The sequence below is a fragment of the Rhipicephalus microplus genome, chromosome 1, assembly GCF_043290135.1.
Source record: "Rhipicephalus microplus isolate Deutch F79 chromosome 1, USDA_Rmic, whole genome shotgun sequence".
Lineage (NCBI taxonomy): Eukaryota > Metazoa > Arthropoda > Arachnida > Ixodida > Ixodidae > Rhipicephalus > Rhipicephalus microplus.
This window is the reverse complement of record NC_134700.1, coordinates 232,901,002-232,915,031: the sequence shown is the minus strand read 5'-3', so window position 1 is coordinate 232,915,031 and position 14,030 is coordinate 232,901,002. Positions and strand designations below refer to the sequence as shown.

General features: G+C 44.8%; 2 protein-coding genes across 5 annotated transcripts in view; one reads left to right on the top strand and one right to left on the bottom strand.

Annotated features, from left to right (window-relative positions):
- Window positions 1-1,160, top strand: part of LOC142761647 (myosin-IIIb-like) — a 410,699-nt gene extending 409,539 nt beyond the window's left edge. For all 4 annotated transcript variants that reach the window (XM_075891600.1, XM_075891602.1, XM_075891601.1 and 1 more), the window contains exon 34: window positions 13-1,160. In XM_075891600.1, coding sequence (XP_075747715.1) covers window positions 13-253 — 241 coding nt within the window. In that variant the 3' untranslated portion in view covers window positions 254-1,160. The remainder of the gene's footprint in view (window positions 1-12) is intronic.
- On the bottom strand, window positions 889-3,283 carry LOC119159536 (uncharacterized). The gene is made up of 6 exons (XM_037412331.2): window positions 2,892-3,283; window positions 2,687-2,806; window positions 2,024-2,159; window positions 1,690-1,930; window positions 1,157-1,330; window positions 889-1,000 (listed from the first exon to the last, which is right to left on the bottom strand). The coding sequence occupies exons 1-5, from the start codon at window positions 3,041-3,043 to the stop codon at window positions 1,227-1,229; spliced, it is 753 nt and encodes a 250-aa protein (XP_037268228.2). The 5' UTR covers window positions 3,044-3,283; the 3' UTR covers window positions 889-1,000; window positions 1,157-1,226.
- Between the last annotated feature and the right edge of the window lie 10,747 nt (window positions 3,284-14,030).

Genomic DNA, 14,030 nt, shown 5'->3' with positions numbered 1-14,030 from the left:
TTGTTCTTACAGTGAGCCCACCATTCCAGTCCATTGTGAGATGCCTACAGCACAAGAAAGTGACCCAAACCAAGGTCCCTACCAGTTCAAGAAGATCCTACGAAAACCTCCACCTTCACCCAAACCATCCCCAAACAGGCAAACACCGGGCGTGTTTGATTTTCGCAAGCTATTGCGCAAGACAGATAATGCACCTACGGAGACATTGAAGCGTTGTAAGGGTTTAATATCATCATCAAATTCAGTCACGTGATCATTACAACTACAATGGCGTCAAGTGTACAAGGTTGTAAGATGTCTGGTCCTGCTTAGCGTGAAAGCAGTACAGGACAACTAGTCTCTCTGTTTCCGTCCTTGCAGCTTTTTATGCCATGCTGCAATGTGTATGTTCAAAGCAAGCACACACACACCGAGCTTTCTTGCCTCCCTCCTTCATGTTCAAGGACACATTGCCCACTTTGTGCGGAAATCAGGTTTATCAAAGAAGAATAGTGGTGGAGTGAAGACCACTGCTTTGCAAATTGCCTTTAACCAAATATGCAAACATGGCACTACACAAGCAATGCAGATGAAATACAGCAAATGCCCAAGCCATGACACCAGCTAGTACTATCCTGACAACTGTGATAAAGTAAGTAATTAGGGCTTTTATAGAACTTTTAGTAGCAGTGTTATCCTTGCCGTTCGTGTGCCATACTTTGGTAGGCTACGACAGCTGAGGAAAATACTGAATTGGCTGTGGAGAGCACACTGTGCTGTGACCAAAGCCAGTTTTTTTAATTGGCAATGCAAGCCTTGCTACAAAATAAGCAAGAATGCAGCCTCAACTGAATGCCCACATAACAACACCAAAAAATCACACGTAGACACGCAGAAAGTTAAACAAGGTTACCGATGAAAAAGAAAGCTATTTATTCAAGACAACACTGCACACAACATATGTGCAAGAAAAGAGTACATAACAAGGATTCTCAGGGCCCTGAACTTTCATATTCACTCCCTGCAGAGAAGAAAGAGCATGTGCACACTGAGTTAAAAACTTTTGATTTCTAACAGTATCAAATGTGTAAATAAAACAATCTGTACAAAAGATGTACAAAGCATTTCTCATCAAAGTGAAACAATGCAGCAATAAAAGTGTGATATTTCCTCTCACCACACATTGCGTACTTTTCCGTCGTGTCTCATGATTCGAAAAGGTGTTTCCATCCTGGCTGTAAGCTCCATTAAGTTATTATTGCTGTTACACTTGAAACATTGTAGAATGCTCCGTGATCTGGCCTGCACTCAAAGTACGCTTTTCCACCGAGTTTTCCATCGCAGTATCCCACTGCCATCAATAGAGAGAAAAAAATATATTTTAGCCTCACTCATAAAGAAGAAGCTAAGAATGGCTATTATAACTACAATGTTAATCAATTACACCGATACTTCTGCATGTGAATAAAAAACACTTTAGAAGTTTATAATCCTCAACTAGCAGTTAGACCACGATGATTGCAAGACTATACAACTCAGTGGTTAATTGTATTAAGCCATTCTGGGTTAATATTTTCTCATATGAAACTTGGCTATTGCAGAGGTTTGCTTGTTGGTCAGCTTAAACCATTATCACATGTAGTGCTAAAAATACATACTCAGTATTCTGTGTCATAGGACTTTAATCGTTCTCAACTACCTAATACTAACCAGGATAAGGCAGATCAAGACCAAGCCAGATCCAGTGTGGTGCACTGGTGTCAAGGTGGCCAACATAACAAATCTTTCCCGACAGTTTTCTTCGAATAACTGCTGTGTGGCCTTTGTCGAGAAGGTTGAAGGTTAGAGCCTTTGGGGACACTTTTGTTCCTTCAAAAGATTTGCAGGCTTCACAAAGGCAGCTGTCTAAGGGCACCCAAGGGTTTCCAAACTGATGCAACTGCTCCAGAACCTTTTCAAAAGTAAAGGGTTAGAAAAGTTATTAGCAACTGCTTCTTACATTTAGAGCACTTGTACCACGAAATGGGCGATATTTGTGCATCACCTTGAGTGTGTAAATAGCCCCTTTCTTCTTCGTGTTCACAAGAGAAGCTGCAATACCACGGCTAAAATTTTCTGCATCACTTACAGTTGCTAGTTCAAAAGTGCTTGCCGATGCAGCGTGCTCTGTGCCACGTGGTCTGTAAAGAAATGAAAAGCCAGAACACTAAAATGTGATGAGATCGACGTAAAATATTTCTCTAGAAATTAGGCTACTGAAAATATGTGACAGCATAATTTACATCAATATATAAGTGTTTAAAGTCTTCACTTTATGCAACATGGTTTGTACACAAACCATCTACAGCACGTCCCCTTCCCCACCTCATCGCAGAGGAGCCTGACACTGCCAGTCCTTCATTCTCCTCTACATAACAAAAGTCCTGAACAGGGGCATAGCCAAGGGGGTAATTTGAGGGGGTTCAAACAAGAGGTCATAGATCAAGCATGCCCCCCCCCCCCCCTGAAATTTTAAAAATTTGCTTGCATATATATATTCACACACATACAAACATATACATGAGCATACATAAAGTATCTTTGAACCTCCCTTCCCCCCTTTTGCGAAAAAAAGATTTATGGCTAGGCCCCTGGTCCTGAGCAAGCCAGACCTCACACAACCACACGAGCGGGCTGCACAGAACTACCATAGTGTACATACACTTACTTGTGGTCGTGCTGTGGTGAATGCGTGTTGGTTGCAACTGTCTTAGCATCTGCGGCCTGTGCGGACATTAACTTGCAGGCCTGTAATTCACGACCTAAAGCCTCGTTTTCTTGAGTGAGCCTAGAACAGTTAAACTACAGGTGAAGACAGTGCGGCGTCGATGCAACAAACGTATTTAGTGCTGTTGCGTGCGAAAGTTGATTACCGATCTCGCTGTTCCAGTAAAGCGGCAACGTTGGTGCAGAGAGGCACTATGCCAGCTCTCGAATGCTTCACGACGAAGGCCACGGCGTCCGCAGCCCACCGACTGGGTGGGCTCACAGTGATAGCAGATCTAGGGACCGGACTGCCAGACATCGCGCTCGCAAGGCGATATCTGGGCGTGCGAAATGGCCAGAACTAGGCTGAAACGCAACGCTAAATTAGGATACGGCTACCAGAAACTTAGATACCTGACGAACTTGTTGATCCAACACTCCAGTTGAATGTTTGCGCCACAGTGTTGCCATCAGATAAGCCAATCACGTCAATCGCGAAGCGTGATTTTTTTTTTTTTTTTTGCATATTCGCTGTTTGGAGCAGGACGCTTACCATTTGGCGATTTCGATGCTGACCTGACACCATGGTGTGGCAGTTCTGTCATCGTATGACTCGCTTGGTAACGTTTGCCAGCTTGTGTGTGCAACGCATCAAGATCAGATGGCCGCGTCGAAAGCGCATTATCGCTACATATATAAGAACGCATTTCGTTTCGCTGTAGCACATCAGTCCGCTATACCCACGCAGCGAAACTCGCGTCACAGTTTGTGAAATTTAGAACCAGCGATTCTAAATTGTGCCATAAAGGATGATGCGCTAGGCACGTACGTGGCGAGGCAGCCTTAGTCGACGCTGACAAATCCACCTGCTTCATGTGTTCCTTTCTTCACGGCAAACTGGCAAAGCAATAACGGTGATAGCAGTATAGGCCGACTTACCGTTCAACACAAATGAGAGAAATAAATCTTCCCTATTTTTTTTGTTTTTGTTTTTGCGCTTGCCCCCGCCTTAGCAAACGAAGCCATGGAAAGGCTGCACTTTTCGGTATCCTTTATGTCATTTTAACGATTGCCGTTAAGGGGAAAAAAAAGAAGGAGGGCAAGTGTGATTTCTCGGCTAGTTGATATACCATAAACAAAAATTTGACAGATTCCACGCACCATGGGAATCGACGTTAATCGAAGCACGCAGAAGGGAGGTGACTGTGTTGTAATATTTTTATTGATCGACACGCCATGAAATGGCGATAAATGTATGTACAAATGTTGCACGCATAGACGTATCTTGACCAGTTGCAGCTGCTTACATAACCAGTTGTTTGCACTTGCGCAACGACGCCAACAGGAACGTGAGTATTAGGAACACCAGGTGCGATAAGCTGATATGAAGCGCTAGTGCTCACGAACATGGTAGCCCTGGACACTGCTACATAAATCTATTTCAGCGAATGTCACCTAACTACAATCAACGTTAGCCCGACGTGACGGCTATAAGATAGGAGTCCATCATCATCATCATCAGCCTGACTACGTCCACTGCAGGACAAAGGCCTCTCCCATGTTCCGCCAGTTAAATGGGTCCTGTGCTTGCTGCTGCCAATTTATACCCGCAAACTTTTTAATCTCATCTGCCCACCTAACCTTCTGTCTCCCCCTCCTGTCCCCTTTCTGTCTCTACTCTCCTGTCAACGCGTTACATGCCCGGTCCATGTCCATTTCCTCTTCTTGATTTCAACTTTTATATCTTTAACCCCCGTACTCTCCATTAACAGGTACTCTCCATTAACTCTTATCCTCAACTGTTCCCATTCTAGGCCTATGAAAACCTCCTGTAAGCACGTGGTAAATAGCATTGGGAAGCACACATGTAATGTTTATAAAAGTGGATAGCCAGCATTGAAATCAGAATTGACGTGTCACGAACATTACGGTATATTTGAAAAATAGTTCCGACACCATGGCAGGCGTGGTTCTCTGGTAGAATAATTTATTGTCCCGCAGAATGCTGGGGTCTAATTCCTGCTGGGACCCTGACATTTATTCTTTGAATTTGTTGGTCGACGCTGCCTGTGTCAGGTTTTCCTTAACGGTCACGTGTTACAATTAACCATGTAGAGAGAGAGAGAGAGAGAGATAGGTTTATTTACAGAAAGGCAGAGAGGTCGGCCTGAGCCATAGCTTGCTCTAGCCTGCTACTCTGCACTGGGGCAGGGGAAAGGGGCAGGGGCAGTGCCAGGATGTTTTTACTGGGGGGGGCAACCACGAAAAGTGAGTTCCTCCGGGGGGGGGGGGGCAAGCTAGCTCTGCTCCTACTAGGTTTTCAATATATGCTTCCGGGCACTTGGGTGGGCATAGGGGGGCAGGCGAGAATTTTGGGGGGGCTCCAGCCCACCCTTGCCCCCCCCCCCCTGGCGCCGCCCCTGGAAAGGGGAAAAGAAAGAATAATGGATGGCGATGGTGAGATAGAGAGGTGAGTATGTAGTATTCTTTCTAGCTGAGACAAACTTTATAGCCACGCATATAGTCCAGTTGCTTCCAAAAAGGTTATAACCGCTCTTATGACCACAATTGCACTGTTGGTGTCTGGCCAAGGGCCCAGCACGGTCTCATCAGTTAATGACCTACTGCGATATCGTTCAGTAGAAAAAATCAGTGTGTTTTTGCCGTTCCAAGTAGACACTAAGTATTAATCACTTGTGGCCTACCAGTGGCACATACCCGCTTGCGGGTATGTGCCACTGTCTGGCGGAAAGTGTTTGACGACGTAAGTGACGGGATTGTGACATTCATGTATTGACCAATGCGTCATATTTATCAAACCATCTTACCCTCCTGTACTAATTTTATTTTGCTTCCAGCCAAGTTAAGGGAGGGGGGGGTGTCACGAAAGCACCCAGACGTAAGCGGCTAGATAGATAGATAGATAGATAGATAGATAGATAGATAGATAGATAGATAGATAGATAGATAGATAGATAGATAGATAGATAGATAGATAGATAGATAGATAGATAGATAGATAGATAGATAGATAGATAGATAGATACCAAAAGTGCTTGTAGTACACAAAGAAATGTTTAGGATTTAGAATGTTCTGAGAATACAAAGCATTTCCGACACAGTCAATCAGCGAATGCTTTCACCCAGATTTTCTCGCCCCTACAAAAATGCAGTTCTTTTGTTATTGTATACAAATAGGTACCCTTCAACGCGATTCCTGTTGAAAGTGCCGAGAGAAGATGGTATGCGTTTTTTATTTATAAGTAGAGGGTTTACTTCCAGTTCGCTCGGGGAAGGGGAACTCAATTAATAATCCACAACCAAATTATTATTATTATTATTACGTTAAGTTTTATTGGCGCAAGGGCATCTAAGGCCAAAGAGGGCCAGTACAAGTGTTGTTTCAATTCGGTTATTAGTTTAAAAATTAAAACAAATGATTAAAACATGAATAAATATTAAAACAAATATCTACGAACCATTTAAAATGCAGTATATTTAAAAGAATGTCACTTTGTTTAAAAAAAAAGGAATGTCACTTTGCTAAAACCTTCATTTTGTTGGCTGAAAACTGTGCTGATAAATTAGTCTGCAAGGCCCAAGACCCTCGCAGCTGAAGTCCTTGCCTGAGCAAGAACTGCGAAGGCTCAGACATACTTTTTATGCACCAGGCAGTACCTCACAGTTGAGGCGCAGCTGGTGCCTAGGATGGAATGATATCATTGTTAAAAATTTCACTTTTGCAAGATAATGAAGAAGTCTCTTAAGGTCGACCACTGCATCAAGTGATAAAAACAGCGCTGGATGAAGTGGGATATGATGTCGATAGAGCTCCCTGAAATGGGTCAGTCGTGCTTGGTGAAGCACAGGACATTGTATGAGAACATGCACAACGGTTAGACTCTCTCCACAGTGTATACATGTAGGTGGATCAGTGCCTGTCAAAAGGTGTTCATGTGTGGCATAAGTGTGGCCTATTCTGAGCCGTGTTAGAGTGACTTCAGCGAACCTGTTGAGTTTTTGGGGGATAACTTTCCTCAGCTGGGGTTTTACAAGGTGCAGTTTGTTGTCGACTTCTCTGTCCCATTCAGCTTGCCAGTGGTTGCGTAGACCTCTACGTACAACAGGTTTTAGATCTACACCCGGAACAGAGGTTATATCTATGGTTTGCCGACCAGCGGCTTCTCGTGCATTCTTGTCCACTATTTCATTGCCCGCAATTCCAGAATGACCTGGAACCCAGCAAATAACAATAGAAAGTTTTAAGTTGTAGGCTGCATAGATTTCGTTAAGGAGCTTATTGAAAGTAGGGTTCTTGCGGTTCTTGCTGAAAGTAGGGTTCTTGCCAGAAGACAGGGCCCTGACAACACTTAAAGAATCTGTGTACACTATAGACTTTTGTATCTTGTGTTGTTTAATGTGTTGTATAATAAGCAGGATACCATAGGCTTCCGCTGTGAAAATGCTGGTATGTGTATGCATGGTTCTGGTGTCCGAGAACTTTTGTCCATAGGCTGCACAAGATACAGATGTTTGAGATTTTGAGCCATCAGAGAAGAACGCGGTTGAACGATATTTGTGTTCAAGGGCCAAGAAATGTTGCTGAATAAGTGCACTTGGACAATTTTCCTTTATGATGTCTTTGAAAGACCAGTCACAAGTGACTGGACATTGCTGCCAGGGAGGGATGTGTTCGACATGGTCACTTTCCGCCAAGTCATTGAAGAAAATTGCAAGTTTTTCTACTGCAGGTCTTATTGCCAATGGAAACGGTGGGGCGATAGAAGGACGGTTTAGGTATAACTGGGTAGTAGACACATCGTTCATAAGTGTTTTACATGGGTGCTGCTTCAGAGACATGATCTTAACTGCATAGTTGACTCCTAGATACGTGCGCTGATAGTCTAGTGGCCATTGATCTGACTCTGCATAAAGGCTTTGAATAGGGCTGGTACGGAAGGCACCAAGTGCCAGACGGATACCTAGGTGGTATACAGGGTCCAACATTTTCAGTGCTGTCCTTGAAGCTGACTGATATACTATGCATCCATAGTCTATGCGTGACAGAACCAGGCTTCGAAACAGAGATATGAGACAGTGCCTGTCTGTCCTCAACGACTGATGCGATAAAATCTTTAAAAGGTTCATGGTCTTGAGACATTTTAACTTCAGCTGTTTTATGTGCTGGATGAAGGTGAGTTTGGAATCGAAAATTACACCGAGGAATTTTTGTTCTTTCGTGATGACTATGTTTTGTCCATTCATTAGTATGCAGGGGTCAGGATGCACACCTCGTCGTCTCGAGAACAGCACACTAGTAGTCTTGTCAGTGTTAAACTTGAAACCATTCTCGTCAGCCCATTTTGCAAGTCGGTTAACACCTAACTGTATCTGGCGTTCACATAGAGTCAAGTTACACGATTTGAAACTAATTTGAATGTCGTCCACGTATAGAGAGTACGATATCGCAGGTGGAATAACAGAGCGAAGAGAGTTCATTTTAACTATAAATAGTGTGCAGCTTAATACTCCTCCCTGCGGCACTCCATTTTCTTGAAGAAATGTGCGCGATAACACAGTACCTATTCTTACACGGAACTTCCTTTCAGACAGGTAATCTTTTAAGATGGTAAACAACCTGCCACATATTCCGAAAGACAGTAGATCTTGCAAGATTCCATATCGCCAGGCAGTATCATATGTTTTCTCAAGATCGAAAAAAACAGACAGACAGTATTGATTGTGAACAAACGCGTCACGTATATACGACTCGAGGAGGACAAGATTGTCGGTTGTGGATCTAGCTGTACGGAAACCAGACTGGCACGGGTCCAATATGCCATTGTACTCCAAGTAATAGACCAAGCGGCGGTTAATCATTTTTTCAAACACTTTGAGTAGGCAGCTTGTGAGGGCGATAGGCCTGTAACTATTTACCGAAGAGGGATCTTTGCCCTGTTTAAGGATTGGTAGTACTATTGCCTCTTTCCAAGCAGAGGGTATTTTGCCGGTACTGAAAATCTTGTTGTAAAGAGCTAAAAGGCAGTTTAGGGTTTCATCAGGGAGATTTCTGATCATTTCATAAGTAATTGTATCAGAACCAGGAGCAGAACTCCCACAGGAACCAAGGGCGAGCTTCAGTTCATATACTGTTAGTGGTTTATTGTATCCGTCTGATCGAGGCTTGTTCCGGCACAGAGGTACACTTTCAGCTATGCTTTTGTGGCGTAAGAACTTAGTGGTATAGTTTTCTGAGCTTGACATTTTCTCGAAGTGTACGCCAAGAGCGTTTGCCTGTTCTTCTATTGTATCACCGCAGTCATTCACCAAAGGGAAGGGATTTGGGCCTTGTCCTTTGAGTTTATGCACCCTATTATAAACCTTGCTGGCGTCTGTGTAGGAGTTTATTGAGGATATATAGCGTGTCCAGCTTTCCCGTTTGGCTATACGGCGAACACGCCTGCCATTCGCTTTGCAACGTTTAAAGGTTATCAAGTTTTCTGCTGTTGGGTAGCGAGAAAAAACCCTCCATGCTTTGTTTTGCCGTTTTTTAGCAATTTCACACTCCCGATTCTACCATGGCTTTGCGTTAACCTTATCATTCCTGGACTGCGGTATGCACTTTTTTGCACAAGTAAGAACATATTCCGAAATATAGTTGGCCATCTCTTCTACTTCCAAATGGTCTACCTCTTCGAGGTGTAGTGTACATAGCTCTCTGAATTTCACCCAGTTTGCAACATGAAAGTTCCACTTTTTGGGATAAGACGGCCGGTCATCCCGTTGTTTTGTTGCTAAAAGAGTTGGAAAATGGTCACTTCCATATGGATTATTAATAACTTTCCAATCTAAGTAAGGTAGGAGTGACGGTGACCCAATGGCTAAATCTATGCATGAATACGTATTGTGTGTGGTACTGAAGTATGTTGGCTCTGCCTTATTGAGCAGGCAGGCTCCGGATGCGAGAAGAAAGTTTTCTATTGCACGACCTCTCGCATCACATTTGGTATCACCCCATAGCAAACTGTGAGCATTAAAATCTCCAATTAACACATATGGTTCTGGAAGCTGATCAATAAGCTTTTCGAACTCTGTTTTATTGAATGGTTCGTCAGGGGCTATGTAGATCGAGCAGATAGATATAAGACGGTTGAATAGAATAGCGCGAACAGCCACAACCTCAAGAGAGCTTTGTAGCACAATGTGCTGGCATGCTACGCTTCTTTGTGCAATGATGGCCACACCTCCAGAAGAGAAATTGCCACCATTTCGATCTTTACGAAAAACCACATATTGATTCAAAAAATTCACATGAGTCGACTTTAAATGAGTTTCTTGAACACAGAACACTTTTGGCTGATAGTCATTAAGCAAGTCTTTGATATCATCTAGGTTTTTAAATAGGCCTCTGGCATTCCACTGTAGTATTTGTGTGTCCATTTTAGGTGTATTTTGTGTTCTGTGCTCAGGGATGGAAAGTAAGCTCACGGACCCTTTCCAGGGGCCGTGACACGAGATTTTTCTTTTTTGGATCGGTCGACAGAGTCGCGCCGATCCCTAGGCGGTGGCTGCGCCCTCACACTCGGTGTAGTGTCCATTGCCTCTTGCGAGGCGCTGGACACGCGCTCTTGCGAGCGCTGCATTTGTTTTGAGGGCCTCGCCTCTAAAGACAAGGCCTTCGCGGCCCCCAGCCCGGAAGCTGGTGGGTCCTTCTTCAATGGCGGAGAAGCACTGGCTGCAACCGCCGAGGGGGCAGAAGGCGTCACCGCCGGCGCACTACGCGTGTGCCAGACAGGCGCCGGGGGCCGTCATGGCGCTGCCCCCTGACGCGCCACTTCGGCAAAGCTGGCTTCTGGCAGGTAGGACACCTGCCTTCGTGCCTCCCTAAATGAAATGTTTTGTGTTACCTTAATCGTAACAATTTCCTTTTCTTTCTTCCAGCTTGGGCATGACCGTGAGTATGCGGCATGTTCCCCGTTACAATTCGCACAGTGAGGAGAGTTTTCACAGGCATCAGATGTGTGTTCGTCAGCACTGCATTTCGCACAAGTTAGGCGGCCTCGGCAGTTCTGAGAACTGTGGCCGAATCGCTGGCATTTAAAACATCAGAGAGGGTTCGGTATATATGGCCTCACTCGGAGCTTGATGTACCCAGCCTCAACGGAGTCGGGCAGTACACTTGAATTAAAAGTAAGTATCAGGTGCTTAGTGTGGATTTCTTTGCCATCACGCCTCATCCTAATTCGTTTCACGTTGATGACATTCTGTTCGCTAAAACCCTCCAGGAGTTCAGCCTCCGTCAGCCCTAACAGGTCATCATCTGAGACAACGCCACGGGTGGTGTTCATGGTTCGATGTGGGGTTACTATTAATTTGGTATCTCCAAATTTCACTAGATTAGACAATTTTTCATATTGTTTCTGGTCGCGGAGCTCCAACAGGAGGTCACCACTTGCCATTCCCGATGCTTTATAACCTGGGCCAAAGATTTCTGTCAAAGACTTCGAAACAAGAAAAGGTGAAATTGTTCTCACTGGTTTGCCGGGTGTGTCAGCGTGGACAACGTGAAATCGAGGAAAGGATACTCTCTGGTGACCATAAAACTGAAAGACTTCATCGGTGCGCCGTCTTTTCTGAGGGCGATCAGGGAGTGGGGGGAAGGAACTAGCCATAAGAAAAGGTTTCTTTTCGGCAGCGGTGCCAGCCACCCACCATGGAGTCCTACAAGGGGACGCTGCAGAGTCTGGAAGCACAGGCCCTGCAGACGCCAGCTGTACACCACCACTATAACCGAATATGGTGTATCCAAGGTAGGATAGCCACACAGGGTTAACCCTTGCCGCCAGGAAACACGGAAGTCAACGGAAGAGAGTAGAGGACAGGAAAGATTTAAAGTAAGAGAAAAGACGAAGATGTGAGGGGGAGACAGGAAAAGGCGACTGCCGATTTCCCCTGGGTGGGTCAGCCCAGGGGTGCCGTCTACGTGAAGCCGGGGTCAAAGGGGTGTGTTGCCTCTGCCGGGGGGCCTTAAAGGTCCAATCACCCAGCGTCGGCTCAACCCCCAGGATCCCCTTTTCCCCGAACACGGCAAAGCCACGCACGGCTAGGCGTGGGAGGGGGTCAAAACTCCCCCGTTAGCCACAACCAAATTGGTGGAAAAATTCGTAATCCCAGCTGATGGTGGTAGTGAAAACGTATTTACTCACTGCGTAGGAGCTCGGAGTGGCCAGAGGTTCTTGGCTTGCGGTGGTAGGGGGTAGGCTTTATACTGGTGGCACGCGGGTACTGTTAATCGCAATCAGAGTGATCGGGATTGGGTTTTTTTTCTTTTATCGTGATGATTTTTATGGCCGCTGGTAGACGGCCCAAGCTAATTTGGATCGAATTTGGGTCAGCTGAAATGCACCAGGTGGCACTTGCGTGCTGTAAAACATGGCAATGACAGAACTCAGCTTACGGTGTTTTAATAAAGCGATTTATCAGCAAATCGTTTTCGTTCAAGTATCCCTCGAACATCGAAAACTTTGCGTGCCACTACAAAAGTAATTTCATAAATCCATCATTCGGTAGATTTTTTTTTGCAATTATCTGCATTGCTGCGCGATAACTTTAAACTTCACTTTTATTTTTGATGGTATATCTGCTAGTAGCCGTCCAGTCGCAGCGAAATAGCCATCTCGTTGTACACGCCAGAGGTTCATTTCTGGTGCCTCAAGTCTCCCAGTTGCTTCTGCCAGCGGTCAATTACTGTAAAGGTCTCTTCATTTGACCACGAAGTGCGCGTACACTGTGACATTGTCTAAAAGCTGGCGACACTCATGATCGATTTGCTTCGAGGTGCTCCAACTGCTCCTGTGGTGCGAGAGTTGAACTTTGTCGTCTGCTTCTCCCATAACTACATGCGGCCATTGCAAATCTCGAAATGTGCAATGTTACAGATATTTTACATATTGAAACAACTTAAAATTTCTTTTATGAATGAATGTCAAGCTTTTAAAAACTTTTTTTACAGCAACTATGTTTGATTGATTTTCTTGTTTCTTTTGCTTTCAACAAGCTCGGCCAGGGGGCGCAGACGACACAAAATTGCGATCTGTCAGCCAGATCGCAGTGCGCAGATCGCGATAGCCTTTATCCCGATCGGCCATGATCGCGATTAAAAGTGACCGTGTAGCCGCACCTAATCCGGGTCGTGGTTAATCCGGATCGGCACTGATCGCGATTTTTTTAAAAATGCCCATGTTACACCGGTGGGGCTCCGCTTGCAGCAGCCGCTACGCGGACCCGTTCGATCAGACTCAGTTAATCTTCCGTGTTCTCGCTGGCGCATCCCATCGCTGCACCGTGGGATTCCGTATTAGTTTTATGGCCTGGCATTTCCACGTGACGTGATGCAGCACCGTGGGCAGTGAAGAGAAGGACAGGTGACATTACCACGTGACGAGCACCACGGGAAGTGAGGAGGGCATGCCGAGGGATGCATTTTACTCGGCGTGTGCAAATTTCGAAGCATGTATACAGTGGTGTATTTCCTAACATCTGGTAAATGTTTTAGTGGTCTTAAAATGAATTCACTAGCATTCACTAAATTGAATTCACTAGCTTTCTGTGCTTTAGCCAACTGCATCCAGGATGTTTCAAGTCGTAACAGAGTAAGTACAGCATGAAAGTAAAAAAGAAAAAAAAAGTTGGGCTGATCCCACGCACTGTGGGAATCAGTTTTATGCGAAGCAGCGAACGAGTTGCAGCCTATGCGACATTTCTCACTCTGGGCCAAGCGTTAAGGTGTGGGTCGACGTCTTTGAAGAGACCAAATAATAATAATTCATGACTATTTCTATCCAGATCTTCATATTGATATTGTGCCCGCACCTAAAATACAGAACTTATATCACGTGTGCACACACAGACACACACGCATAGAGAGAGAGAGAGAGAGAGAAAGAAAGAAATGTGCAAAAACGTCATATCCCCACACCTCTTGACAAAATTAAAACTCTCCGTCTATGCTTATATCTGTTTGAAACTATAATTTCCCCCATTGAAACATCTGAAGCTAACGCTTTTCTATACAAACCTAAATGAGAATACGATCACTTCGTTTCATTCTTCAGTTTCACTACCTGTTTCGTTACAACTAAGTATGTGACAATATTTAGAACTAACAGACAATAATGCCAGAGAAAGTATAGGTGACTACGGCTAACACCCTTGTAAGTGCCACATTAAACTTGCAAATTGAAACCACCTGTAGGACAGGCGCACACGAGAATGAACTGCGGCTGGTTATCTGTGGAAGGCCCTAC

What these genes read in the sequence shown, in the direction of transcription:
- LOC119159536 (XM_037412331.2), bottom strand. Translation starts at nt 3,043, where the DNA reads ATGTCTGGCAGTCCGGTCCCTAGATCTGCTATCACTGTGAGCCCACCC. An exon ending in GGGCTATTTACACACTCAAG is followed by an intron (nt 1,931 to 2,023) that starts GTGATGCACAAA and finishes ACTTTTGAAAAG; the next exon opens with GTTCTGGAGCAGTTGCATCA. An exon ending in TCTTGATCTGCCTTATCCTG is followed by an intron (nt 1,331 to 1,689) that starts GTTAGTATTAGG and finishes TATTGATGGCAG; the next exon opens with TGGGATACTGCGATGGAAAA.